This window comes from Chamaea fasciata, unplaced genomic scaffold, assembly GCF_029207755.1.
Source record: "Chamaea fasciata isolate MVZ Bird 193981 ecotype frontalis unplaced genomic scaffold, bChaFas1.0.hap1 SCAF_1, whole genome shotgun sequence".
Taxonomy (NCBI): Eukaryota; Metazoa; Chordata; class Aves; order Passeriformes; family Sylviidae; genus Chamaea; species Chamaea fasciata.
In genome coordinates, this window is record NW_027094086.1 from 4512534 (window position 1) to 4538687 (window position 26154).

Consider the following 26154-nt stretch of genomic DNA (forward strand, 5'->3'; position numbering starts at 1 on the left):
GCACCAGTTGCTTGTGACCTACACAACCCAGGAGGTCACACTCATCCCACTGACAGTTAAAACTGTAAAGATGGACAAGAACATTTTGTGGAATCAATGTGCTTTCTGGAATGAGGCATTGACATTGCAGGTGGTGGCAGTAGGTTGTGTGGGAACTTTCTGCAGAAAACTTTCTGATTCTTTGTGTAGAATAAATGATGATTATTTGGAGTGTTTGTTGATTCAGTCTCTGGACCATTAGGGTGTTTATCATCCCCCAAATTGATGTTGAGAAGGAACTTGCTGATTTTTCTTTTAACTGTAGTACAATCATAGCATCTGTTTGGGAGAGATTTGCTGTGTTTCCATTTTGTGTTAGTTTTATTGTGAGGAAACACCATCTTTCTTGCATCTATTCCGTTGAGGACTTGGAATCCGTAAGAGACTTCAGTTCTTTTTCTTTCCACTTTAACATTTTGACTGTACAGACTTTGAGGTTCGCCCTTGAATGCCTATTACAAATTTTCACCCATGTTAGGAACTAAATGAGCTGCTGGTAGCCACAGGGTGCCTTTGAGCCCATAGCAGGATGTGTGTCAGGAGAATATTCCGTTTATAGATGGGTATTTCTTGGAAAAGGAGTGTGGGTGAGTTTCTAGGTTTAGCCCTGAGGAAGTGAAGATGTGGAAGAGTCATTGTGGGGAGTCACTCCTGGAAACCTTGCAGGTCTCCAGAAGGATATCCACAATTCAGACGTGAGAGTCTAAACATGTGAATGTAAGCCATTTATTGAGGCATTAAAGCCATATAATGATGTCCAGCACAGAAATAAGCCAGGTATTACATACACATGCTCCTTGGCCAATGTCCTCTAGTGAGTGACAATTAACATTTCTCCGGGAAGAAAGGCTTTCCCTATTTTCATTCCAGGTGATTTAGGGAGAAGAAATCTGACCCTCCCTTGCCTGCTTTAGGCAGGTTTCAAATAATATTTGTCCTTTTCAGCACAGAGAACAACAGAGTAGAGACAGATTTTAATATTTAGCTTACTTAACTATAATATTTAACTTCTGTAACCATGTGTAGTGGTCTCAGTGTAAACTGTCTACTTCCAAAAACAGCTCTATTTACCCAATCCTCAGGCTCTACAGCACATCCCACTTGTACTACTGAGAGTTGGACTCACAGGGGAGCAACTGCAAATCATTTATTGTAAGACACTGCAACAAGATGAAAAATCCTCCGTGGGTTTCTGCTAGTACAATTTTTGTTTCCCCAGAGTAACACCAACTTGCTCATGACTTGAAATTTATTGCTGCTTCTGCAGGGAGAAAATACAACTCATATTAGTACAGGGATAAACAGCACTGATGCTGCTGGAAGGGACTCCCCAGATGGGGAATTCAGTTGCAGTGGCATTGAAATGGAAATGGGCTGGTCCTTGGGGAGGTTGTTATCAGTGTAAGCAGTTTGCCTGAAACTGGTCCTGGGAGAGAGAACATGGGACTAGTCAGTACTTGAAAGGATAAAAATGTTGTTTTCAAGCTGCAGCCTCAACAGAATCCAGAATTCTGGAAATTCTGCTGTAAAAAGAAAAAACAAACAGGTTTGTCCTCGTGGGAAACTCCCGAACGAAAATAAATCCGTTGTGTAAAAACTGAAGAGTAAAGAAGTGTTTGATTTTAAATTGTACCAAATACAGTAATTGGAGAGTGAGGAGAGAATTGGTGGAGGGGTTGATTTTGGGGGATCCAGGACTGACACTCCCTCTCAGCCCCTGACAGGGAGGGGAGGCAGCACTTTGGGTCTGCCAGCTTTAGTGGACACAGATTAAAACTTGTGATGATTAAATTTTCATGCTCTATTGATAGAACTGCTGTGGAGATGAGCATCTCCGGGAAGGACAGAAATAGGTGAATTATTTTGAGAAAGCTGAAGTGCATTACTGCACCTAAAGCTTGATACAGATCATCACACAACACAGTCTCTGCCCAGCACACATTCAGGTGGAAGATGAAATGGCTGCAATCTAAAACTACAAACCATCTAAAACAATCAAAAATTATCTCTGAACATTTTACACTTCTTTTAGGCCTGTTTAATTGCCTGCTCCTTCCTTTATTTGGAGGTTCCAGTTTGAACCTTTCTTTATGACTATGTTGATGTTATGTACATTATTTTTAATCAAATAAATAAAGATATGTATGTGCATGCCTGTTAGTAACTCCTCAGCAGACAGAACAGTTTTGTATTAAGAAATTTTTAGTCCTTTCTGGGATAGCTTAAGAAGAAATAACTCACATATTTTCCTTATCATGCTTGGGTTCGTTGTTTTGTTTTGTTTTTTTTTTTTCTGAAATTCCCACATAGTTGTGGTTTTGTCCTGTTTTGACACTGAGAACTGCAATTCAAGTCTAATTGATGTGAACTGTTGCTAAAATAAGATTCTAATTTTAAGCCTGAGAAAATGCCACCGAGACATTACAATTCGGCATGTCCTGAGAACTTCAAGGCTTACATGTTCTTTTATTAGCAAGTAACCAGAAATACTGGAAATAAAGTGGATTATGTCCCACTTTGTCAACATACACATCCTGTCTGAAAATTCCACTTGACATTTTTAGAGATTTCAGATAGTAGGCTTATTTATTTAAAAAAAAAAATTCATTTACTTCTGAAGTACTTCGTTTTTCTGCAAGATTTTAGCAACCTACACTTCTTTCTGTCTGTGGTTTTTGGGAGGTCCAGAGTCATGGCAGGGACTGGAAAGATGGCTGGGTGTTCTTTGGGGCTGTGAAATGGTGTGTGAAGTACTGAACAGGTTTGGTGTGAGGCTCATTGTTGACCTAGAGAAAGTTGCATTAACCAGCTGAAGGCTCTCAGTATTAAAAATCCATTGCTGTCGTGGCAGCATGAGGGGCTCAAAGCTCTTGCAACTGCAGCAGTGGAAGAATTGCTGCTGAATAATAGTTCAAAATACGATGGGAGTTTGATCATCAAAATCACCTTTACTGTAAAATAGCTTGCCTTCTGACATTTCCACATCTACGCAGATGAATAAATCAGAAAATCATTTAGTCAAATGGGAGTTGTTTGAATTTATTAGAACATTAAAATCAATAAATATATAATTGAGACCTGTATAATTGAGCTGAACATTTTTCTTCTGTTTCATGTGTTCCTGGCTACCCAGAGTTTGATGGGGCAGAGGAAGATGTTTGTGGAAGTTGAAAGAAGTTTATGTCCTGCTAAAGGATTATTTCGTTATTTCTACGGTGTAGCTGTGCAGGCCACAGGGGTGCAGCTGCTCGGGGTCCCTCAGGTTTGCCATCACCCCTGGCACTTGGGATCTGCAGTTTAGGATCAGATTCTTGGAGATGACAGGGCAGCACCGCTGCCCTCCACAGCCTTGTTTGTGTGGGGGTGATCAGTAGGACTTGGGATTTTTGTTGATAATGTGTGAAGCATTCAAGTTAATAATCGCCGTTTTGGTGATATTTTATAAGCATTTGCAGCTTTTCTGTGCCGCAGTTCCTGGGCTGTGGGTTGTGTGCTGTCTGTGCATGGGGTGTCCTGGAGGGAACTCAATGTGCTGCACGTTGGCTGCTGCTGAGGACTTGGGGAATGGAATTGTTGCTGTCACAAGGAGACTTCGGATGCTGGAAGGAGGAGGGACCTTCTTAGCAAAGACAGGGAGAGGAGATGGGTATTGTGTCTGCCAGTTTAACTTTTTGTTTCTATTCCTAGGAAAGAAAGGTCCTGTTACTTGGACTAGTGTGCATTTTTGTGCTTCTGACTCTCTAAAATGCTCAGTATTTCATTGTCCCTGGAGTGTGGTCTGAGGGATGTGGTCTGGATGGTCCAGGGGAAGGTTTTCACTGCCTATGGCAGGGGATTGGAACGAGATTATCTTTAGGGTTCACTCCAGTCCAAACCATTCTATGGTGCATTTTTAAAGTAATAAATTGCTGTAAGTGCAAAGAGCATTAAAGACCCCTGTGATAAAATAGTGTTTGGTTATTTCCAAAGAGTTTGGGCATTTGCCTGGCTAGAAATGAACATGAAATGATGGCAAATTGTGAGCATCAGTGTAATGGAAATTGAGTTTGTCATGTGCTTTATATGGATATTGAACAAGGATAGCTGTGTGCTTTAGCTGAAAAATATGATGAGAATCACTTTACCTGTCTAGTGAAGTTTCAGACATACTCATATCAAATGAGACTTTAATGAGAAAAAATTCCTTCATTGTAATAAGGAAAGAAACTAGAGATGAGTCACTGGTAGGTTTCATCTTGAAATTTGTCACAAATTCCTGGAATGTCATTAGGAGACCACTTGCATCTGTTTCAGTTCTTCACGTTTAAGACAGGGTTAAATATTTCCCTGTCTGATACGATTTTCTATTTTTAATATGCAAGTTCTTTCAGGCAGTGGCTGTCTCTGGCTGTGCCTCACTCAGTCTGCAGAAGACTGAATGAAAATCCCAAATGTAAGCCCTTCTGACAGACTGGCAGCATAACTGGACTATTTTTAATGACAGAAGATCAATATTAGTGTGTTTTTGTAGGTTTCTTCTGCCCTGCTGGTTTTTAGGGTCATTTAGTAGGGTTTGTGAGTTGGAATTATTCTTTAGTATTCTAAAGGCAGAAGGAATCTCAAATAGCTTCAAACAAGAAAAGGATGTATTTGTCCCCTGAACTTAACCCTCAAAGAACATGTGGTCAGTTTAGAGGCACTGTGTTTAGTTACACCTACATTTCTCTAAAGAAAAAAATGTTGTTTTCATGTTGTGTGTGACCATTTTATCCCTTGAGTTATCAGTGACTCCTCATCCAGTCTCAGAGAGAGTCAGATAAATCCTGTTTTTAAGTGCCACAATTTGTGCACAAGAAGCACACTGTAATTTTGCTGAGCTTGTGTCTTCAGATCAGTGTTAACCTTGGCTTCACATCCACTATTCCTTTGTCTTTCTATGTAATCAACATTGTCCTTGAAGAATAAATATAACAAACCTGGATTTGCTGGGGAGATGAGTGGGGTTTTCCTGTGCAAGGCCAGAAGTTGGACTTAGTGGTTTTTGTGAGTCCCTTCCAACTTAGGATATTCTGTGAGAAAAATGACTGGTTTATTGGGGGGGGGGGAAATAAAAATTGATGTGGTTTTATTTTTGCTTTTAAAAACAACCAAACCCCGAGTTCCTGTATTGTGCTTAAAGCACATAAAATAGAAATTTGTTTGTTGCTTGTATGAGGAGTAAAGGGCATCTGGATGGCTTTGCTGGCTGGCTGTATCCAAACGGAGTGTTTAGAGAGCTCCAGTAATTGGCCCCATTTGCTTGGAGAGGGAGCCAAGTACATTTAAGCCGTCCTGGGGCAGGAAGCGGGAATTAATGTGCAGCGTTTCTCATCCTGTGGTTGGAATTTTGCTGTTGGGAAGCAAGCCTTTTTTTTATTCTTAAGAAAAAAACCCCAACTTTTGCTGCCTTTGAGAAAACTAAAATGCAGGTTTTCCAGTGTTGTGTTAGGGCAGTGGTACTTTGGATATTTATTAGAGCATTTTTACTGCTGTGCTGAGGGCGGGTGGTGGAGGAGCAGCCGAGGCTCCGGTGGCCGCAGCGGGGGCGCAGGGACTGGAGTGAAATGACATCTGCATTTCTCAGTGTTCATTTTTAACAGGATTTTCCTGTCTTGACACTGCCTCTAAGCTGAGGGCACATCACTGGGTAAGCAGAGCACAGAGTGAATTGTTGGATTTTTGTTTCAGAAACCCGACATGAGGCTCTCCAGAGGCAGCATTGACCGGGAGGACGGAGGTCTCCAGGGCCCAGTAAGTGTAATCTTTTCCTCTCCCAGCTCTTCCTACAGTTTCCTGGTAGAATGCTGTATACTGTCTTGGGTGTGGGAGATGATTTAAAGGTTTTGCTAAACGTTTCCACTATTATTACATGGTGGTACAGCTTTCCAAGAGGCTTGGTTTCTGTGGGAACAGCAGCCACAGCAGAAGTGATTCGTGCAGCAGTTTGGGGGATTGGGGGCTTGTTGGTTGGTTTGTTGTTTTTTTTTCCCTTGAAGCTGTTCTTGAAACAAATATTAAAATGTTTCCACAGACGTCTTACAATAATTTCCAAGTGCTCATGTGTTGTAGAATTGGGCCTTTTATTTAAAAATGGGAATTGTTTTCTGCAAGTTCTGTCAACAGGAAGCAGGATTAAAGTAACTTTTGCAGTTGTTTAAATATCTGAAGGGTTTTCTCACAAGGAATGTAAATGTTGCTGTTGTATTACCCAGAAATCTGTTTGGGGTAAATGATCCACTATGAAACAATTGGAATAAGCCCCACAGCCATTCCTTTATTCCCAGACAGCAGCTGCAGCTCGGGTATTCTTTCTTAGCGGCTTAACTCCTGTCTGTTTAACTAAAACCATCTCTTCAATTGTTTAATTGCCATTGGAATCTCTGGATCATATTGTTGGAAAAGGGGGATTAGGCTGGGGACTGTTAATGACACAAACCTGGTGCTTCATCCACTGTTTCTCCCCAGGAAAGTAGTGGATATTTTAAATTCACCCTCCTGTTTCATTTGGGATGCAACTGTAAACTCCTGCTTTGGCTTCAGCATTCCTTCACTTCTTAAGAATTCAGAGATTCTTCCTGCATTTGCAGCCAAGACACAGTCATGCATGAGTGTATCAGTGACACACTGCAGCATGGTCTCTGGAGACATTCGTGTCTGGAAGCTCCTAAGATTTTTTCCATGAAGTTGGAGAAGACTATTAGTTACCATTAGGCCTTGGCTGTTGTTGCATCTTTAGATAAGAGCAAGAAGAGTGTTGCTGCATTTTGTGCTGCTCGTGAAGATGCTTTGAGATGCCCAGGAGATTTTCAGGTCATGTCACAGGTTACAGATTCCAAACTGTTTCCAGGGGAAGTCCTGTCTGCCCAGATGATGTGGTCCAATATCACACCCCATTAGAAAGAGTGTGAAGAAAACACTCCATGGTCATGGACGAAGTGGGTTTCAAAAGAGACTCTAATTCATGATAACTACATTTCTAATAACAGAATTTGATCTTGTAGTTCTCAGTAGATTCAGAACATAACTCTGACATAATTTGCAGTGGGAAATGCTTCATGCTGCTGTGAGTCAATTTGAGCTTCTGACTGAGAGGATGAGAAATTGGGCAGTGATACAAATGAGAAGTTATCACCCACATTTTGGCAGTTCCTGTTGGATCACATTCTTTTGACTTATACTTTCAATACGCAATTTTGGGGAAGTAAAAATGCAAAAATTGTTTCAGTGGGATTTCATTTTTCTGCCTCTCCCCTGCTCTCTTTCTTTTCCCCTGGGGTTATCAGATTTGAAATATTTAGGTTAACAGCACAAATCAAAGGTAATGACATGACTGAATGTCTCCACTCTGTGTCCTTGTTTGTGAGGTGACCAACCTCACAGAGCAACAGACCAATGTAATTTCTGGTTCTCCTGTTGACATTTTTAAAAAGTCCTTTTTGTGGTGCCGTCCAGCTGAAACTGTGGTCAAGCCTTGTCAGCACAAATTCTCTCCCTGCGGTGGCAAACAGCATCTCTGTAGGGATGCCACCTGTCCCTGTTTCCAAAGTCTGTACGCTTCCTTTGTCCACCCAAGTTCTGAAAGATCTCTGCTCTGCCAGGCCCTTTTCTGCCCTGGGTGCTTGATTTCCAGCACTCTGGAATTGCCTGCCTCTGTGCTCTTAGAGGATTGCTCTTAAAAAGCACCTGACATCCATGGACTCCAGTTCCTTCAAAAGCAGTTTTCCAGGGGACCTCACTATTTCCTGGAAAGTGCCCACTCTCTCCACAGCCAAGGTTTTGCTGCAATTTTTTCTCCTACCTCCCACAATTGGAAACTCAACTCCTTTGTGGTCACCATGACCGAGGCAGCCACTGCTCCTCACTTGGCCCATGAGTCCCTCTCTGTTTACAAACAACAATTCCAGGAATCACCTTTCCCAGTCAGCTTCCTGAATACCTGCACCAAGAATTTACTTTCACAGAAATTTCCTGGACATCTTTGTGTCCACTGTATGATATTCCCAGTTGAATTTTGGGAAGTCAAAGTCACCCCTAAGGGCCAGGACAGTCGATGCAGAGGTATTCCTTAATATTGTGCTGACACTTGGGCTGCTCACAGAGGTGATGAGGTTGGTATGAAGGATGTGTGAATGCAATTACCGGGGAAAGTCACTTCAGTCTGTTTCTCAGTTCTTCCAAGTGAATAAGCAAATGGGCCTTGACTAAGAGCTTTGCAGCAAAACCAAAAAGCAAACCAGCCTAGAGGTATGTTCCCACTACAGAATCATTCAGCAGGAAGTTCTGGAGTCTCTTTGTTTTGTTGCCATTTTTTCTTCACCATGACCTCTACTGAAAATGCCTGTTACTGTCCCACCACCTTTGAATAAAAAGGAAGGATGGACTGTAATGTAGAGGCCAGGGCTGTTGTGAGCAGTACCAAATACATGCAAATTCTTTTATTGCTCTATAAGTAATAGACCTGTAGTGAGGGACTGATGATGGTGAATTGGAATGTGTTTTTAACTGGTGGGAAATGTGCTGAGAGGAGGCTGCTCTGGTGTTTGAGATTGAGATAGTGCTGATGAAAGCTGCAAGCACTGCAATAACTACTTTATATGTTTATATTATTTTTATAGGCTGGTAACCAGCACATATATCAGCCTGTGGGAAAACCAGGTAAGCAGTAAATGCAGATACTGACACTTTTGAGTACTTGATTACAAGTCCTGCAGCAGCAGTAGTGAACAAAAGTTCATGGCAGTATTTCCATACAGGGTGGATTCAGTTCCAGGTACTCACTACACATCGATGTTTGTGTGCTGTGTGTTCAGGTTCCCCATGCAGCCCCCAGACATGCAGTCAGCAAAGCCAAGGAAGTGTTTAGATCAACAAGCAGGAAATGTCTAGAGGAAGCTGAGTCAGAGTGGGAATTCACCCAGTGTGGAGTTCAAACATGTAAAACAGCAGCAGACACCTAAATTTGGGTTTCTTAGTCTCAAAAGTGAATCACAGCCAGGATTGCTGCTGGGAAGAAGTTCAGTTTCCCAGACACACACAGCATGTTGGCACTCAGCTGTGGTACCAGGGGTGACACCCTCTCAGGACTGGGGTAGCCGTGCCCAGAGCAGTAGCAGTTACCCCACAGAAGGAGTTTCAAGTAATTTACTAAACCACTCCTGTTCTCATAAAGTGCAGCACCCACAAAGAGAGGATTTACTGCAGGACACCTAAAGATGTCCATCTCTGGCAGAGAAGAGCACGTGCAGCCTGTGCAGTGCTGGCAGAGCAGAAGGGTGCAGGTACATCTGGTGCTCTAAAAACCCCATTTTTCTGTCGAGCAGATCACGCAGCTCCGCCAAAGAAGCCTCCGCGCCCCGGAGCCCCCGGGCACCTGGGCAGCCTCGCCAGCCTCAACAGCCCCGTGGACAGCTACAACGAGGGTGTGAAGGTAGGTGAAACACCCCCAGCAAATGGAACACTGCCAGGGCCATGTGAAATACCCCCAGCAAGTCAAATGTGACCGCTCTGAGGTAGTTTGGTGTTCTGAAGTGGAAAGCAAAGGCGACCAGACTTCATGAGTAAATAATGTCATGGGGCAAACACGCCCTGGCAGCTCTCCAGGGGAGTGGGGAGAGAAGTCATGGTCTCCCTGGCTGTCATTTAGTTTGCTCCTTAGCTAGAACATGCCCGCCCAAGTGAGCTTATTTCTAGTTTGAAGAGTGTATGAGGTGTCCCAAATGGACCCAGCTCGCTGTTCAGCAGGAAGGAGCATGCCCAGGGATCCCAGTTACTCGGATGGTACCAAAGTCTCCTGTCCTTGGTCACAGGGGAGGTGAGACCTGTCCTGCAGTGCTCAAAAAACCTCATGCTGCAGCATCAGGGCTCTTCAAACCCTACCAGCTCTGGGGAGCAAGGGAAGAAGGGAAATGGGCTGTCTGACCTGGGAGTGAGCTACTTCCTGATGAGTTGTTTCATTTCCCATAAATAGCAGTAAAGCCAAAACTGAAACTTGACAGTTGTTTTGTAGCAGAGGTGCTGCTGCAGGGTGCTGTGTCCTGCCCCTGCTGTGGTTGATACCTACAGAACTGCTCCTGAGGATGTCAGGCACTCCCAAAATCATCCCTTTGTGTGCTGTTCCCTGCCTGTGGGACTCTGCCACCTTTCTAATCTCCAGGAAACAGCCCTGCCAAGCCTTTAGTAAAGAGTGGGAATCCGTGGTGTGGTGGCCACAGGAGCTGGGATGAGTGACCCTTATTTTAGGTGATTTAAGGAAATACAGAAAAAACCCAGTTCATCTGAACAGGAAATTCAGAACCTGCCATCAGAGCAGTGTGTTCAGCACAATTTGATCGCAGCCACTGCCAGCCTGTCTCACTCCTGCTCTTGTTCTGGGATTATTGGAATGTTTAAGAATCAGTGTAAATAGCCAGCAGTGGTGAATTTGAGCAGGATTATTTATTATAAACTGATGCCAGTGCTTTACAAGCTGCCAAGCCTCAGAAAACATCAAAAAGCAGTAACAGATGTGTTACTAAACTCGGCTTCTCTAAAATTTCTTTTCTAAATGCTGATGCTGGAACATGAAAAAATGGTTTTGAAATACAGCCTTTTGACAACAAACAAACCTGAGCAGTCAGAGACATCAGTAGTGACAAGTGAACAGGATTTGTGTACTAAACAGCTTTTTGAGTAGGGAAGAAGGGCTGCATTTTGGTTTTTTCTGTCAAAATTTTCTTGAAATTGGATTGTTTTATGCTGCTTGAAGAAAACAGCCCATTACTTTTTGGCATAGCTTTGTTAATGGCTGCAGCCCTAAACTGAAGATGCTTCTAGGATTCATTTCAGACTCCCTTTTATCTACACCCAGTTCAGACTCCCTTTTCAGGGAGAGCACAAATGAAGAGGACTGGAATTGCCTGCCCTCAGGAGCCTTCAGGGAAGGCTCCAGGAAGCTCCTGGGTGAGGCAGAGTCAGCCAGTTCCACAAAGAAACTCAGGACTTCTGCAGAGTAGTGAAACAAAGAGAAACCAACTGCTAAGAAACACAGTGTCTATAGTCTTGGAAGGTTAGGGTCTGGAGTTCCAAGTGTTGGGTTTCATCTGAAATGGGTTCTTGGTAGTTCCTAACCAGGGCTGTGATGAGTTCTTGTGAACAAGTTGTTCACAGTTAAAATGACCATGTATTTCCCATCATGACTTAACGAAACAAAAAGTTTTAGAAAGATGAATATAAAGTTTTCTTAAATGCATCACGACCTGGCCTGTTTGTGCAGAGGGATCAGCTGTGTTCCCAGGACAGGTGGTTTCCCAGGCCCTTGCTCCACTCACCACTCTGCTGCTCGCCAGACTGGCTTGCTCCTGTCCAGCTTTGCATGATCTCCTGGCCGTGTGTTTAGTCAGGAGGGAGCATGGGGTGCATGGCAAACCCTTCCACTGCCCACAGGGGTGCAGCAGTCGTTCTGTCACTCAGGACCCAGAGCTAACATGAGTGGCTGCCGGTTCTGGTGAGGATGTGTTTTCGTTGCAGGCTTTTTAACTGGTCTCTGATTGCTACACATGTTTTGGGTTTGTTTGGTTTTGTTTTTTTTTTTTTTTCCTACTGAGTTTTATTAATATTGTTTTTCTTTTTTTCCCTTCTTTTGGTAAATTTCTTTAACCTCCCCCCACATTCTGCTCAACCATAGCCATGGAGGGTAAGCAGTGCGTGAGCGTGTGTGTACGTGCCCTATTCCAAAATGTCTTTGCATGTGACTTTGCCAAATGACTGTTTTAACTTCTTGATTGCTGAAACTGATTCGAATCACAGCCTTTCCCTGCTGATTGAGGCAACTGCAGTGTTCTTTCTCCTGAGGTATTTTCTGATCAATGCACTAGATTGAATCTCTGTAATAGCTGTTGGTACCCACTTAATGAAATGCTACAAAATGGAATCACCATGTGCTGAATCCTGCACTCCTTCCTTAGAGAACGTCTCATCCAAGCATTCCATAGTTTCCTCAGGGCAGTGTATCAGGGGCTTGCAGTGAAACATTCCTGGGGCTGGGACCAATCCTGACAGCCAGCAGTAACCCAGTGTAGGGAGCTGAAGCACCATGAACCATCTCACATCCAGGAGGAAATCAGGAATTTTAAACTTTCTGCTCACATTGAATTGTTGCATGGGCATAGCTGCAGGAAACTGGGATGCTTGGTAGTTCTACAGTTCTGAGATACTGGGGACCTTACAAAGGAAGTTTGCAAAGTTTCTTTCATTTCAGACCTGGGATTATTTCAGTCTGTCTTGGATTTAACTCCAGACATATCTGACTTGTTGCAAGTTTTACTTGAGTAAAGACCACAGGATTTTTAACTTACTAGGTTTTTTTTCTGATCGCTTGGAAGTAAACTGTCTGAAAGCATTCAGTGTTTCCCACCTGTACTGGTGACACCATTTTTGTTAACCTGCTGTAGATTTTCACTAACAAAATAATAATGTTGTAGAATTGTGGAATAGTTTGGCTTGGAAGGGATCTCAAGGATGATCTCATCCCAGTTCTCTCTTTAACATATCAGTATGTTACTGTGTGCTCTTACATTATCTTGGAGCACGCAAAGCTCTTGTGGAATGAGGGACCTGAAACCTGTTTGCCCTCACAGTGGAACTTGAACCACTGAAACATGTTAAATACTCAGTACTCTCATTCCTCAAATTATTCCCTTCTCTGTTAAGAGTATTACACTGGAAGCTCTTCAGGGAAACCCTGGTAAAAGTTGCCCGGTGTCATTTCAGAGATCAGATTGAGTCAGAAGAACTAAAAGAAACCTCCTTCAGCCCCCGGAGCCAGCGTGCCCGGCCAGCTCAGGGCAGCAGCGGGGCCGGGCCGGGCAGTGGGAACACGGGGAACCCCAGCCCTTCCCGGCTGGGAAGTGGCCGAGCCCCATCTGCTGGGGACGGGAGGTCCAGCAGCCCCTCTCTCCTTGCAGATTCAGCCGCAGGAGATCAGCCCTCCTCCCACGGCCAACCTGGACCGCTCCAATGACAAAGTCTACGAGAACGTCACGGGGCTGGTGAAGGCCGTGATAGAAATGTCCAGTAAAATCCAGCCGGCTCCGCCCGAGGAGTACGTGCCCATGGTGAAGGTACGGGGGCAATGCCTAAAGTCGGGGGCTCTTTCTTCCCTGAATGAGGTCTCCAAGTGGTGTGGGAGAAATTTTCTGGAAAGCTGGAAGTAGAAAAGCTTTTTGTGTCCATGGGGTGGGTGACTCGTGGCCAGAGGCTGGAGCTTTGGGTTCCATGCCAGTTTGTGGACAGCACTGCTTCGTGCCCAGCTTGGCTGTGCTTATATAGGGTGCTGAGTGTGCTGTCTTCTCCACATTTTTTGCTTTTTGTGAGAAAAATTTGAAATTTAACCCTTTGGCATCTTGTTTTGATGGTGATAGACACAATTTCAGGTGCCTTAGGCATGTTCCAACTTTCTCCTTATCCAGATGAGCAGTTAAATGTGTCCACTGCCTCTTGCACTCCTACAATTCATCCATTTCTTCCAAGTTTTTAAAATTTATTTCTTTCACCTTTTTTTTTCCTTAGGAGGTTGGTTTGGCACTAAGAACTTTACTGGCAACAGTAGATGAGACCCTCCCAGTGCTCCCTGCAAGCACCCACAGAGAGGTATGTAGAGCTCTGCTGACCTGGTGCTCAGCCATTGCCTTCCCAGTCAGCCTCAGCCCATAGGTTTTGGTGCTCCCTTCTTGGCACAGGCACACCTTTTGGTTCCCTGAGCAGTCTGAACTCCTGGGTTATAATTCTGCATTCAGTGAATTTTATTAAAATTGCTGCATGGACTTAGGCTTGGTATAAGTGAGGATTCTTAAACTGGATATAGTTGCCACCCATAGGAAAGTGACGTAAACCCCAGTACTCCACAGCAGGGAATCATCTGGGGGTTAATTCTTAGTGCAGATGTCACCTGTCATTTGCTTGCACACCAAGTCATTGAACAGGTAATTGAGCAGAGCTTGGTGCAGCTGGAAGGTTGTCTGTAGTTCTGGATGAGGAGTGTCTGAGAGCTTTCAATGAAGTTCATAATTAAAACAGTTCTCCTGCAAAACCTTGAACAAGCGTGGTACTAAGAAAGCCAGAGAATGGTTCTGTAAGTGCTATCTCAGAGGTTCATGCTGACTTAGCCATGTGCTTAAGCAACCTGTATCTGCCTTCTTGTTTCATTTTTTAGAGCTACTTCTATGCCTTAGAGCTGCTTCAGTAATAAAGAGCGATGCCAATAAAGACCTGAAAACCCATAACAAGCTCTTAGTGCCAAGCTGTGGTTTAAAATCCATTACTTGGGGCTTGGTGCTGTTTAACAGTGGGTGGCTCAGCAGGTGCCAAATTCCATCTGCTGCTCCACATGGTGCCCTCAGAGACAGCCCAGCTTCAGTCAGGAATCAGGCTGGGGCTGTGGCTCTGTGGCATGGCTGTGAGTGCAGTGTTTTCAATGCCCCCAGGGCTGATGGGGTTGTCTCGTTGCAGATTGAGATGGCACAGAAGCTGCTGAACTCGGACCTGGCCGAGCTCATCAACAAGATGAAGCTGGCCCAGCAGTACGTCATGACCAGCCTGCAGCAGGAGTACAAGAAGCAAATGCTGACGGCTGCACACGCCCTGGCTGTGGATGCCAAAAACCTGCTGGATGTTATTGATCAAGCCAGACTGAAAATCAGCCAGTCCAGACCGCACTAAGCACTGAGGGAAGAGTGTCATCAGCCTCAAAATTCTGCTTGCGACAGGATGTTCCTTCACCTTCCACCAGCAGTGAGGATTAACCCAGCGCAGTCCTGGCCTTCCAGCGCCTCTGGCTTCAGCAGACCTGACCTACAGCTGCTGGTTCTCTCATTGCAACAGTTTAACCAAGTCTTTCTGGTAGAGCCGAGCTGGGCTGGGATTCAGAACGTGGCATTATCAGCAGATGAGGTTTGTACAGGAGCCCTCGGGCACTCGGAGCTGGGGCACAGGGCAGGTCACACCATCGCATGGGACACGCTTCGCACTGAGCTGCCACCATTGAGCTGCCACCGGGTCACGGTCTCGGAGCCAAAACTGTTGGAGCAGCAGATGGGAGAAAGATATTGTGAAGAATTCGGGGAAACCTCAGGGCTGAGAATTCTTGCCCACAGTATATGAACTATCCAGACTGGAATTTTTTTTATTAGAACACTTACGTCGCAATATGCTAATCACGATTTACAGAGAAAGAATAAAAAGCTATATTTTCAAGACTTCAGTCATTTCAAGACAAACTAAAGCCCTCTTCATCTTCCTGCCTTTTACTTTTACGTGGCTGTGTGAAGCATTTGTTTGGAACTAGCTGTAGGACACAACTGAACACTCGTCTTTTTCACCAGGATAACGTGCCAGTTCTTTTGTAGCAGTGTTGTTTTCCTTGGAAGTGAAAATGCTGCTTTGTACCAGAGCAATTCAGAGCTGCATTTAGAAGAGATCTGTAACCATTCATGTCCCCCATTTTTATATAATTTATAAAGACAGATTAAAGCCATGATGACTATTTTAAACCCACTGTAGTTAACTAACCCATCCTTTTGTCTATCTTGCCTGGGAGGACTTACAGTAGAGCAGTGTAATTAGATTTTCCTTGGTTTTCCAGTTATGCCATCTGTTCTGTTAAAATAAAAACCACACTCCCTTTTTGCTGTTGAGGGATATAAATTATTCTCAGGAAGAATATAATGAACTGTACAGTTACTTTGACCTATTAAAAAGGTGTTACCAGTGAAACTCTGACTCGTATTATTTCACGTGTGTGCACTGCAAAAGAATTCTTCCCTGGGTACCTGTGTCTTTTTAAATATAAGTGAGTTAATACAAATATCTACCGTCCTATCATAAAGTTACAAAAATGTAAAAGGTGGGACAGTGCAGAGTGCATCAGTTTGGTCCAGATGTGGAACAAGCCCCGTGCACAACTTTGGGGCACCCTTCTTACACACCTGGAATTCTGTAACGCTTTGGAATGCCCATTTGGAACACAGCCCTTTCCTTGTTTACCTGCCCTGGAAAAGCCCTGCTGAAGTTTATTAAATTCCTGTCTTTTAAGTAGCTCCTTTCCAATGCACCGTTACATCACCTCCCACACCCACCCTTCAAACCAGATTTCTGGCCAGGTAAATACATTCTATACCTTACACAACCTCAGCCCTTCACTTGGGAATTGCAGCCTTTTCCCCCACTGTGCAAAGCCTCCGAAATTCCAGTGCCACAGGTGCCATGGGAGCTGCACTGCTGCTGTCAGAGCAGAAGATGCTGCAGCCTCAGTCCTTTTGCTGAACACGACCCCATCCTGCAGCTCCAGGCTGTCACATCCCGTGCTCACTGGGATTTCATCATCCCCTCTGCCCAGAGGCTGTGGGTGCCTTTAGGAGCTTTCACTGTAGTTGTGAAACACAGAAAACTGACAGAAGTTGCAAAGCCCCAGCTGAACACTCATGGCAGCAGTTTTCAGGAGCTGCAGGTAACTTGGCCATCCTCCACCCTCTCCCTCTCACAAACATCCACTTGAGAGACACGAGTACAAGTCGATGTTTTTATTACAGGCTGGTACAAAACTAGTTAGTCAAAAAGACCAAAGCCCATGTCATCATCAGATTCCTCTGATTCTTCCTTCTTTTCCTCTTCTTTCTTCTCTTCAGCTGGAAAAGAAACGAGACAAGATTTATTTTCCACTTTATCAGCTCACAGAAGTCACTTGTCACAAAAGGTCTCACATGCAATGACTAACATCAAGCATGAAGACCTGAGCAGCCCAAGAACAGCGTTTGTACTATTAGCAAAGTAGTTTTGTGCCTTCAGAATTAATTTCTATCAAACCTGAAAAACTTTAAGAGGAGATGCTGATGCTCTGTATGATCTTGATGACATACAGATGAGCAGTCTTCATTCTGAGGGAACACTAATCCTGTACACTGACTTTATGTGCAACGCCAGCCTTTCTCAAGGGGAGGGTGTGCTTTGCTCGAGAACACGCACACACGTACTGCATGGCAGAAACCACGTGAAAACAGCTTCTGTAACTGGCGCTTGCAAAGCTGTGGCTGCTCCATCCCTGTAAGTGTTGGATGGGGCTCTGCACAGCCTGGTCTAGAGGACGGTGTCCCTGCCCACGGCAGGGGGTTGCAAAGAGATGACCTTTAAGACCCTCCCAACTCAAGCCATTCCATGGATCCACGTATCCACGTTCCCACCCCTCGGTCGAACTCGGCCGCCACTTACCGGGGGCGGCTCCGCCGGCGGGCGCGGCACCACCCGCGGGAGCGGCAGCAGCCGGAGCCCCTCCACCGCCTGCTCCCACGTTACAGATCAGGCTCCCGATGTCAATGTTCGCCAGCGCCTGCGGAGAACGAGAAGCGGCAGCGAAGCCTCGTTAACGCGGGCGAGAAGTGTGGTGGGGAGCGCCACACGCCGCCCCTGCCGGGCCCCTCTCACCCACCTTGGCGAAAAGCCCCGGCCAGAAAGGCTCCACGTTCACTCCGGCAGCCTTGATGAGCGCGTTGATCTTGTCCTCCTGCAACGAGACAGCACAGCTCAGAGCCCGCCCGGCCCGGCCCGGCGCGGCCCCTCAGGCGGCCATGCCGCGCGGCCGCCGCCATCTTGTGCGCCCGCACTCACCGTCACGGTGACCTCGTCGTCGTGCAGGATGAGGGCGGAGTAGATGCAGGCGAGCTCGGAGACGGAGGCCATGGCGGGGCGCGGTGCTGGTCGCCGGGTGGTTCGGCCTTAGCTTCGTACGAAGGACTCAGCACCTTGGGCCGCCGCGGAGCGAAAGGGGCCGGGCACGCCGGCGCGGATTTATAATGGCGTCGCGCGTTGCGTCATCCGTGACGTCACGCCGTGACCCGCCGCGCATGGCAGGTGCCCGCGCGCGCTCCCTCCCGCCTTCCTCCACGCCCCCGCCCCTTCCCTCACGGCCCTCACGGGGAATAATTCATCCCCAAAACCCGAGAACATCGCTGGGCGCCGCGCCCCGCCGCTCCCCCAGCACTGCCGGGCCCACCCGTGTCCCTCCCAAGTGCCACATCCCCACGGCTTTTGTATCCCTTCAGGGATGCGGACTCCACCACTGCCCTGGGCAGCCCTGCCACGGCTGGAAAACTCTGCTGAGACAGTTTTCCCAGGATTCAAACTAAACTTCCCTGGAACAGCTTGAGGGACCCAAGCCCTCCTTCCCCACAACTATTTCAGGTCTCACTGCTTCGCTAAAACACTCCATTTTCTATATGTAATAAAATGGGAAGAAAGGGTGCAGAATAACCCCTCGGTACAGAACTGTATAGCCTAATTTTTTTTCCAGCTGAACATGAGCAAGAATTTCTTTCCCGTGCAGCGACCAAGCACTGAACAGATTGCACAGAGTGGGTGTGGAGTCTCTTTCACTGGAGATATTCTAGAACACTCTGGACACGCTCCTGTGCCTGTGCTCTGGGATGGCCCTGCTGGAGCAGGGAGGTGGCACCAGGTGACCCCACTGTCCCTTCCAACCTCACCTGTCAGAACAGGTGGGTCTGGGATTCTGATGAGCCTGAGCAGATTGCAGAGTTTTGCTCCAAAAGCATCATCAGATAGAGAAAAAGAAATGTTCTCTGGGGTGTTTGTTTGTTTGTTGTTTGGTTTGGTTTGGGTTTTTTTTGCTTTCTTGACAGATGTGCATTCGATTAGCCTCACCTCAGTGGCTGGGCAGATCATGGAACAGATTTCCTAGAAGCTGTGCTAGGGCAATCCTGGAGGACGGGGACGTGATTTGGGACAGCCATGGCTCCATCAAGGTCAAGCCCCGCTTGATCAACCAAGGGGCCTTCTATGCTGGAGCGACCACATGGAGTGGACAAGGGAGGGGCTACAGATGTCAGCTGTCTGGAGTTCTATAAAGCCTTTAACACAGTCCCACACAACATCCTTCTGTCTAATTGCAGAGAGATGGATTTTATGGATGGACTGTTTAGTGGATAAGGAACTGGCTGGATGGTCACATCCACAGTGCAGTGATTGACTCAAGGTCCAGATGGAGATCAGTGACATTTGACACTATTATGATTTAAAGCCTTCATCAAAGACATAAACAGGGGGATCAAGTGCACCCTCAGCAGATTTGAAGATGACTCCAAGCTAAGTGGTGTGGCTGACACGCTTGAGGGATGGGATTCCATCCAGGCTGGATGGGGCTCCTGAACAACCTGATCTAGGTGAAGACATTCCTGTGCATTGCAGTGGGGCTGGGCTATCTGACCTTCAAAGGTCCCTTCCAACCCAAACCAAATAAGCCAAATAATCAAAGATATTCTTAAGCAAAATTATTAAAAAATTTGCAAAAAGCTTGAAAGCTTAGAAACCTAAAATGACAATTTTCTATTACCAGCAAAATGTATCAAACAGCCTGCTTTTGTAGTGTTTCTTTATAGAAATCTCAGGGTTTATTAGACCATTAGAAATAAAAACTGAGGTAGGCAAGAGGGACTTTACCTCTTGTATCTATCCCATTCTAAGGATCATAAATAACTGAGATTTTTACTAAACAAAGATCTAACACTACTCACTGCTGGAGATGATAAATGCACAGTGATGCAGTGCTTAATTTGTGGGTGCTTATCCCTGTTAGTGGGGTCACCAGCTCTGAATTTAAGGATTTACCTAAACTTCCTATTCAAGGCACAGGGCAATTGTCTAGATTTTTGTACCTAACTCAAAGCAGCGAATAAATGCATCTTTCCAGTGGGATTAAATATCCTGGAACCTCTGTCATTGCTGGGAGCTTAAGGATGGGATTTCACAGGGACTTGCCTTGTCTGTCCCTCACGGTCTGCTGTGCAAAAGCCCTCAATGCTGTCCCAGTGGTCCATGAGACGATGTTCTGACTGAAAAGCAGCAACAGAGAAATAAGATTCCTTTTCAACCAAATCAACTTGCAAATGTCGCTGGCCTGGGAGATGAGTACTGGAAGCGTGCAAGCAGTCAACAAAACTACAGGTTTAACGGACATGGTTTTGTAACAGTTCTGATATAACAGTCTTTAAGCTAAAAATTATTAGAAATGCTGATGGGTTGTTAAAAAATAAAATATGAAGACCTAAAATTTAAATGTGACATTCACGTAAGCTTAGGCTTTGGTTGGCAAAGATGTTAATTAAATGAGATTTGTCTGCATCCTTGCTTCATGGCTGTCTTGCTGCATCTGTTGAGTGACACTGATAAAGCTGCTCTGTAGGAGCCCAGAATAAAGTTCTGATGAAAACAAATCACTGTGTAAAAGAAAGAAAAAAAGCAAAAGAAACCTCAGTTTTGCTGCTTCCTATAGCTTTTGGAAGCCTAGGTATCTGATCAGGATTGCTGGTTAATAAAGCTTAATTAATAAAGCTGGTTAATAAAGCAGACCAAGAGTCTAGAAATTTGCAGTGGTGTGTGCTTTTCACCTCTGATCCTGTAACTGTCTGTACTTTTACTGTCTAACACATTGCCATCCTTTTGGAGCAGAAGTCTGTTCTGGATGAATCTACAGCAAATAGATGGAGGGTTAAGAAAACAAACAAACAAACAAACAAAATAAACCCTCTATATTCTTCTGTGTGTTCTGCTATTCCAGGGTAGTGAGCTATTTCCAGGCTGGTGCGGTTTAGGATGATGATACAGCTGTGTACTAGCAAGCAGCATCACACAGGGCTGTCTTCATGATAAACAAAACAAGTAACTTGGCTGTGAAACTTCCTTGAGCTGGATATTTTACACTTGGAGGATGGATGGTGAAGAGCAGTGGCAGAGATCTGTCTGGATGTGCTTGTGCATTGCCAAGGAAGATAAAAGCATCAGCAAGATCCATCATTATGGTACACAAAGCAGTCAGGCCTTAGCAGCCTGAATTAGCTGTGTGAACACTACAGAGCTGATGCCTGAGCGTTAGAACATGACCAAGGCCCCTGGTGGTGATCAAAGTGGTCAGACTCAAGAGGTCTTTACCAAGGAGACTTGAAGTTGATAGTTCCTTTCTCTTTCCTTGTCCTTGCTTAACTGTTCTGTTGCTGCTTATGACCTTTCTGAGGTGATTCTTCTCTCCTTAAGCTGCCTCTCCCCAGCTCTCAAGGCCGCAGTTTCTCAGTGACCAAAGGCAAAGTGTGGCCAGCAGGACCAGGGCAGTGATTGTCCCCGTGTTCTCAGCACTGGTGAGGTCACACCTCGAGTCCTGTTTTCAGATTTGGCTTCTTTACTACAAGAAGGACATTGGAGCCTGCCTGAAGAAAAGGAACAAAGCTGGGGAAGGAGCTGCCTGACAGGAGGCTGAAGCCAGGTGGGTGTCAGTCTCTTCTCACAGGTAGTAAGTGCTGGGATGAGATGAAATGACCTCAAGCTCTGCTCAGGGCAGTTTAGATTCACTATTAAGAAAAAATTCTGCCTGGGAAGGATGGTCAAGCATTGGAACAGGCTGCCCAGGGAATGGATTGAGCCAACAACCTTGGAGGTATTTAAAAGACATGTAGATGTGGCACTTTGGGACATGTTTTTTCTTGGTGAACAGTCTCAGGTACAGTATTGCCTCTTTTGTCTTCTTTTTGGAAAGTCCTTTTTGTTCCTTGTTGAGTTGTTGTTGTTGTTGTTGTTGTTGTTTGGGTTTTCCCCTTGTAACTAGGTCATTACAATGAAGAACAAAACTCTGGTACTTCTCAAAACTGTAATAACCAGTGTGTGTAACACAGCCCCAATAGGTGGTGCTGCATCTTTTCCATCAAGTTGAATTGTTGCATTCTTGGCCCTGATCACCTAGAAAAGTTGTCTTTTTGAATGAACTGAAATTAGTAATCTAATGATAATTCGTTGTTTGGGGTTTTTTTCCTTTTCTTTTTTTTTTTCTTTTTTTGGTTTTGTTTTGTTTTATTTTTAATAAAAAATTATTGCAATACATTTGACAAAAGAAATCAAATGCAGCTTTGTAGCTTGGTAGTTGGGACAGTAATCTGATTATAAAAAGACAAAAATCAGGTTTTGGTCCCTCCACCATGGAATAATTGGGATTAAATATTTAATCGTTAAAATATCAAACAGTTCCTGAGCAGAGGACCAGAACCCTCAAAGTCTTGGTAAAATGTGAACACATGAGGACATAGAGCCATGAACTTCTTCCCTTTTGTTCTAGTGTAAAATTCTTCTGTAAAGCAGAACACAGAATACGTGATGGTTCTAATGCATGTACTCCAGGATACCATATTAAAAGTTAGGCCATTTGAGAGATGGCAAATATAAGCCTAAATCCCCTCCAAGTCAAGAATAAAATTTACATCTTTCAGCTCGGGGCAAAAAATTTTGCTACTGTATTATTGTAAGCAATGATTGCCAGACATTTATAAACTCTGGAGTTTTAAAATGAATTCCACTTAAAATGGGAATGGTTGTTACTTAGGGAGATCAATGTATGTTTTCTTATCAAAAGAAAAGCTGTATCATTTTTTCACTGCCTATTTGTATAAAAAATATTTTCCCTGGATTGGTGCTGCTGCTATAAATGATTTTTAAATGCTACTCCTAAATACCATCTTTGCTTCCAGAATTATTAGAACATGCTTTTTCCCCCCAAATTAATAATTTCTTCTGTGACAGATATCAGTTCTAGGAAATGTCATCTTGAAATCCAGCAGTTAAGATGGGTATTGTGCCCAACAGTCACTCTTTTTTTTTTTTTCTTTTCTTTTTTTTTCTTTTTTTTTTTTTTTTGGAAAACCTAATTTTAAGTGTTTAAGCAGCTGTTCTTATACTACCATATAACTGTTAATACAGCATATAAAGATGATGCATAAAAGAATGCTGTTACAGAGCTTCAAACCTCTCTTTCAGAACAAACCTCTTCAAGAACTGAGGCCTTTTTTGGGGTGAAATGGCCCAGTAAGACATAATTAGGTTTCACTGTGCTCCAAAACAGCAGTTGTCAGTGACAGAAAGCATTGGAAATAAAGCAAGTGACATGGCCCAAATTGAGTGTGTGAACAGAGCTGGAACTCTTTCCTCAGATGCACAGAAATGCTGCTGGAAATGCTCAGCACCATGAAAATACACCTGAGGAACAGCAGCACTTCCATACGGGAAAACTGTGCTTAAATAAAACAATTTAATTTATTATTTAGCTGATTGTGCAGTTCTACAGTCTTGTATAATCAGTGATAAATGCTTTTGCTTATTAAATGCTATATCCAGAGAAATCAGCTTTAAATCAGTACAAGAATGTTGCACTCTAGAATGTTTGAGGTTGCCATTTTCAGGATCCCTGTTTTTCAGGGAACTTCTGAAATCAATTGCAGAGGATCCTGTGGAGCCAGAGACAGGTGTGGGATGAGTGTTTAGTATTTTGTAAAACCTCCCAGTATATTTCACCTGCCTTCTCATGCTTGTTAGCTTGTAATTTTCAAACTGCTACCACAGTACCATAGTGGACTTGTAGCTTCAGTGTAAGTTAGTGCTGATAGCCAGGGTGACCAAATTAGTCCAGTGAACATTTCCAGAAAGTTGTCAGTGTATTTTATGCCCTCTTCTTTCTTAAATGCAGGTCTAACAGGCACAATAGTATGTCCAATCTTCGAGGAAGTTACATTCCTAATCAGGTTGAAGAGATTGATTTAAATATAGCATGAAAAAATTAAATGTTGATACAGAAACTGCATGTTTTCCTCCTGCCACCTTAGCAGAAAGGCCAAATGTGATCAGATAATTCTCTTCTGGCTCTTGTTTTTGGGGACTTTTCCCCATCCACCCTCTTTTTCAGCCTCTAGTAAAGTTGGATAGCAAAAACCAAAAATTATTGGTGGTTGTGCAAAAAACGTTATCCAGCTCCTCACAGGGAGGAAAAAAGCAACCTCTTTGCCAGCTCCTTTATCTTTTTGCTAGAGCTGCTTGGCTTTACTTTAAAACTAAAGTTGACCCATAATTTTGTCCTTTATTTGTTTATAGTTATGGGTAAATCTTTACTTTCCAGCAATTTGAGAAGCCTGGAATAGAGACAAATCCAAAATCACTCCAGTGGAAACTCTAGTGGTGACAATGGTTTCAGGAACAGTTCACTTGAAGTGAAAGCTGAGCTGTTAATAGCAGCCCTTGAGTATCTGCAAGTATGACCCAAAGGGGAGAGTAAATACTTTGGAACTGTGAGATGCTTCTGTATCACTTGAAATACGAACCCATGAAGAAGGATATTAATTGGCTTGATGAACACTACAAGCTGTGTGTTTGCCTTGCCCATTAGCAGATGATACTTTGTGAAGGAATTCAGTTGACTTTGACGAGGCTTGACTGTTCTGGGTTGAAAACTGCATGAATTTTTTAAAGGCTTCCACATCAACATGGAGTAGGTGATTCATAGATTGTGGCTGTGCTGGAACTCTATAGGTAACTCCAGTGGAAGTGAGCGTCATTAAGTTGCTTTCTGCCTCCTTAGCAGATTTAACTCTATTTTTCCCACTTTCTTCTGAAAGGAAGAGGTACTAATTAGGTAACTACAAAAGGATGACAGTTCCTGCAGGAATTATCATCACTGATGTGGAATCATAGAATTGTTTAAGTTGGAAAAATCATGTAAGATCATCAAGTCCGACCATTAACCCAGTGCTGCCAAGCCCATCACTAACCCATGTCCCCACATGCCACATCCATGTCTTTTAAATCCCTCCAGGGATATCTCCAGGGTCTCAGTGCATCGTACTGATCAGTACTCTGCCTCTTTCACATCAAGTTCAGTTTGTTTTCCCCAGTACTGAACTTTACATAAGTACAACCAGACATTATCTGGTTGTACTAAACTTTACAAGTGTACAGTACCAGACATAATCTGGTTGACAAGGACAATAAGGCAACCCCACCACAGCTGGGTTTCATAGATATGACTAAAAGTGGATGTGGGGAATCCATGAGGTAACTGAGCTGAGGTTTTCACAGCAACAGGAGGAATAAAAGAATATAAACAAACAAATCCAAATTTAATTCAGGATCCAGCAGAGTGTAATACTGATATAATTACAGCATACCTTTCAGACATGTAACAGGGAGAGGTAGTGGAGAGAGTGCTAGAGGCACGCAGGCATTTCCCAAGGTCTCACTGAAAGCCACAGGATGACAGGACTTAAACTGCGCCAGGGGACGTTTAGGCTGGACATTAGGGGAGTTTCTTCACAGCAAGGGTGATTAAACGTTGGAACGGGCTGCCCAGGGTGGTGGAGGAGTCACCATCGCTGGAGGTGTTTAAGGAAACACTGGACATGGCACTCCGTGCTCTGGTCCGACTGACGTGATGATGTCCAGTCATAGGCTGGACTCGGCGGTCTCCGAGGACTTTTCCAGCCTGACTGATTCTGTGACTCCGCGGCCAGAGCTCAGGCGGGGGCTGCAGGCAGGAGCGGGGCCCCTGGGCGCGGCGGCGCGGCGGATCCCCGTCCTGCAGCCGCGGCCGCTTCCCGCCCGCCCGGGCCGGAGGGCGGAGCGCCCCTTCCCCGTGACCCCGCGGCTCCTCCTCCTCCCCTCCCCGCTCCTCAGTGCCGACGAGTAACCTGGATTCCCGGCCCTCCTCCTCCCTCTTTCTTTTTTTTTCTTTTTTTTTTTTTTTTTTTTCCTCTCCCCTTTTCTTTTCCTCCCCCCTCCCCTCCCCTTCCTCCTCCTCCTCCCCTTCCCCCGACAGTATAGCCGGGGCTCGGGCTCGCTCCCTCCCCCGTGCCCTCCCCTGGAGCCGCCGCCGCCGCCTCCGCCGCCGCACACGGAGACATGTACCCGGGAGCCCCCTCCGCCGGACCCGGTGAGCTTTCTCCCGGGTTTGTTTCCCTTCTCCGCTCCCCCCGGAGCGGCTTTCCCGGTCCGTGTCCGGTGGGGAGCCCCGGGAGCCCCTCGCCCCCCCCCGGCTCGGGCCTGGCCGGAGCGGCGGCCGCGCTGGCCGGGGGAGGGAAGGAGGGTCAGGGCGCCGCCGCCACCTCGGGCAGGGCCGCGTGTCCGGAGGCCCCTCTGAGGGGAGGGTCGCTCTCCCTGCCCCGCTCCCCCCTCTCTCTGCCGAGCCCTGAGGCCGGCACAGCTCCCGCTGCGGACCGGGGTCTCCATTTCCTCCCTCCCGGCTCCATCCTGGGA

General features: G+C 45.2%; 3 protein-coding genes across 12 annotated transcripts in view; 2 read left to right on the forward strand and 1 right to left on the reverse strand.

The window, feature by feature from the left end:
* The window catches only part of PTK2 (protein tyrosine kinase 2), a 190839-nt gene extending 175035 nt beyond the window's left edge, over positions 1–15804 (forward strand). For all 10 annotated transcript variants that reach the window (XM_066175437.1, XM_066175413.1, XM_066175420.1 and 7 more), the window contains 6 exons: positions 5746–5808; positions 8673–8712; positions 9378–9484; positions 12999–13154; positions 13603–13683; positions 14542–15804. In XM_066175437.1, coding sequence (XP_066031534.1) covers positions 5746–5808; positions 8673–8712; positions 9378–9484; positions 12999–13154; positions 13603–13683; positions 14542–14751 — 657 coding nt within the window. In that variant the 3' untranslated portion in view covers positions 14752–15804. The remainder of the gene's footprint in view (positions 1–5745; positions 5809–8672; positions 8713–9377; positions 9485–12998; positions 13155–13602; positions 13684–14541) is intronic.
* Positions 15805–16595: 791 nt separating this feature from the next.
* On the reverse strand, positions 16596–17873 carry RPLP1 (ribosomal protein lateral stalk subunit P1). The gene is made up of 4 exons (XM_066204107.1): positions 17692–17873; positions 17513–17587; positions 17296–17413; positions 16596–16715 (listed from the first exon to the last, which is right to left on the reverse strand). The coding sequence occupies exons 1-4, from the start codon at positions 17761–17763 to the stop codon at positions 16636–16638; spliced, it is 345 nt and encodes a 114-aa protein (XP_066060204.1). The 5' UTR covers positions 17764–17873; the 3' UTR covers positions 16596–16635.
* A 7727-nt stretch (positions 17874–25600) lies between these two features.
* Positions 25601–26154, forward strand: part of AGO2 (argonaute RISC catalytic component 2) — a 57094-nt gene continuing 56540 nt past the window's right edge. Inside the window, exon 1 of the mRNA XM_066175493.1 lies at positions 25601–25831. Within this exon, the coding sequence (XP_066031590.1) occupies positions 25801–25831 (31 nt within the window). The 5' untranslated portion in view covers positions 25601–25800. The remainder of the gene's footprint in view (positions 25832–26154) is intronic.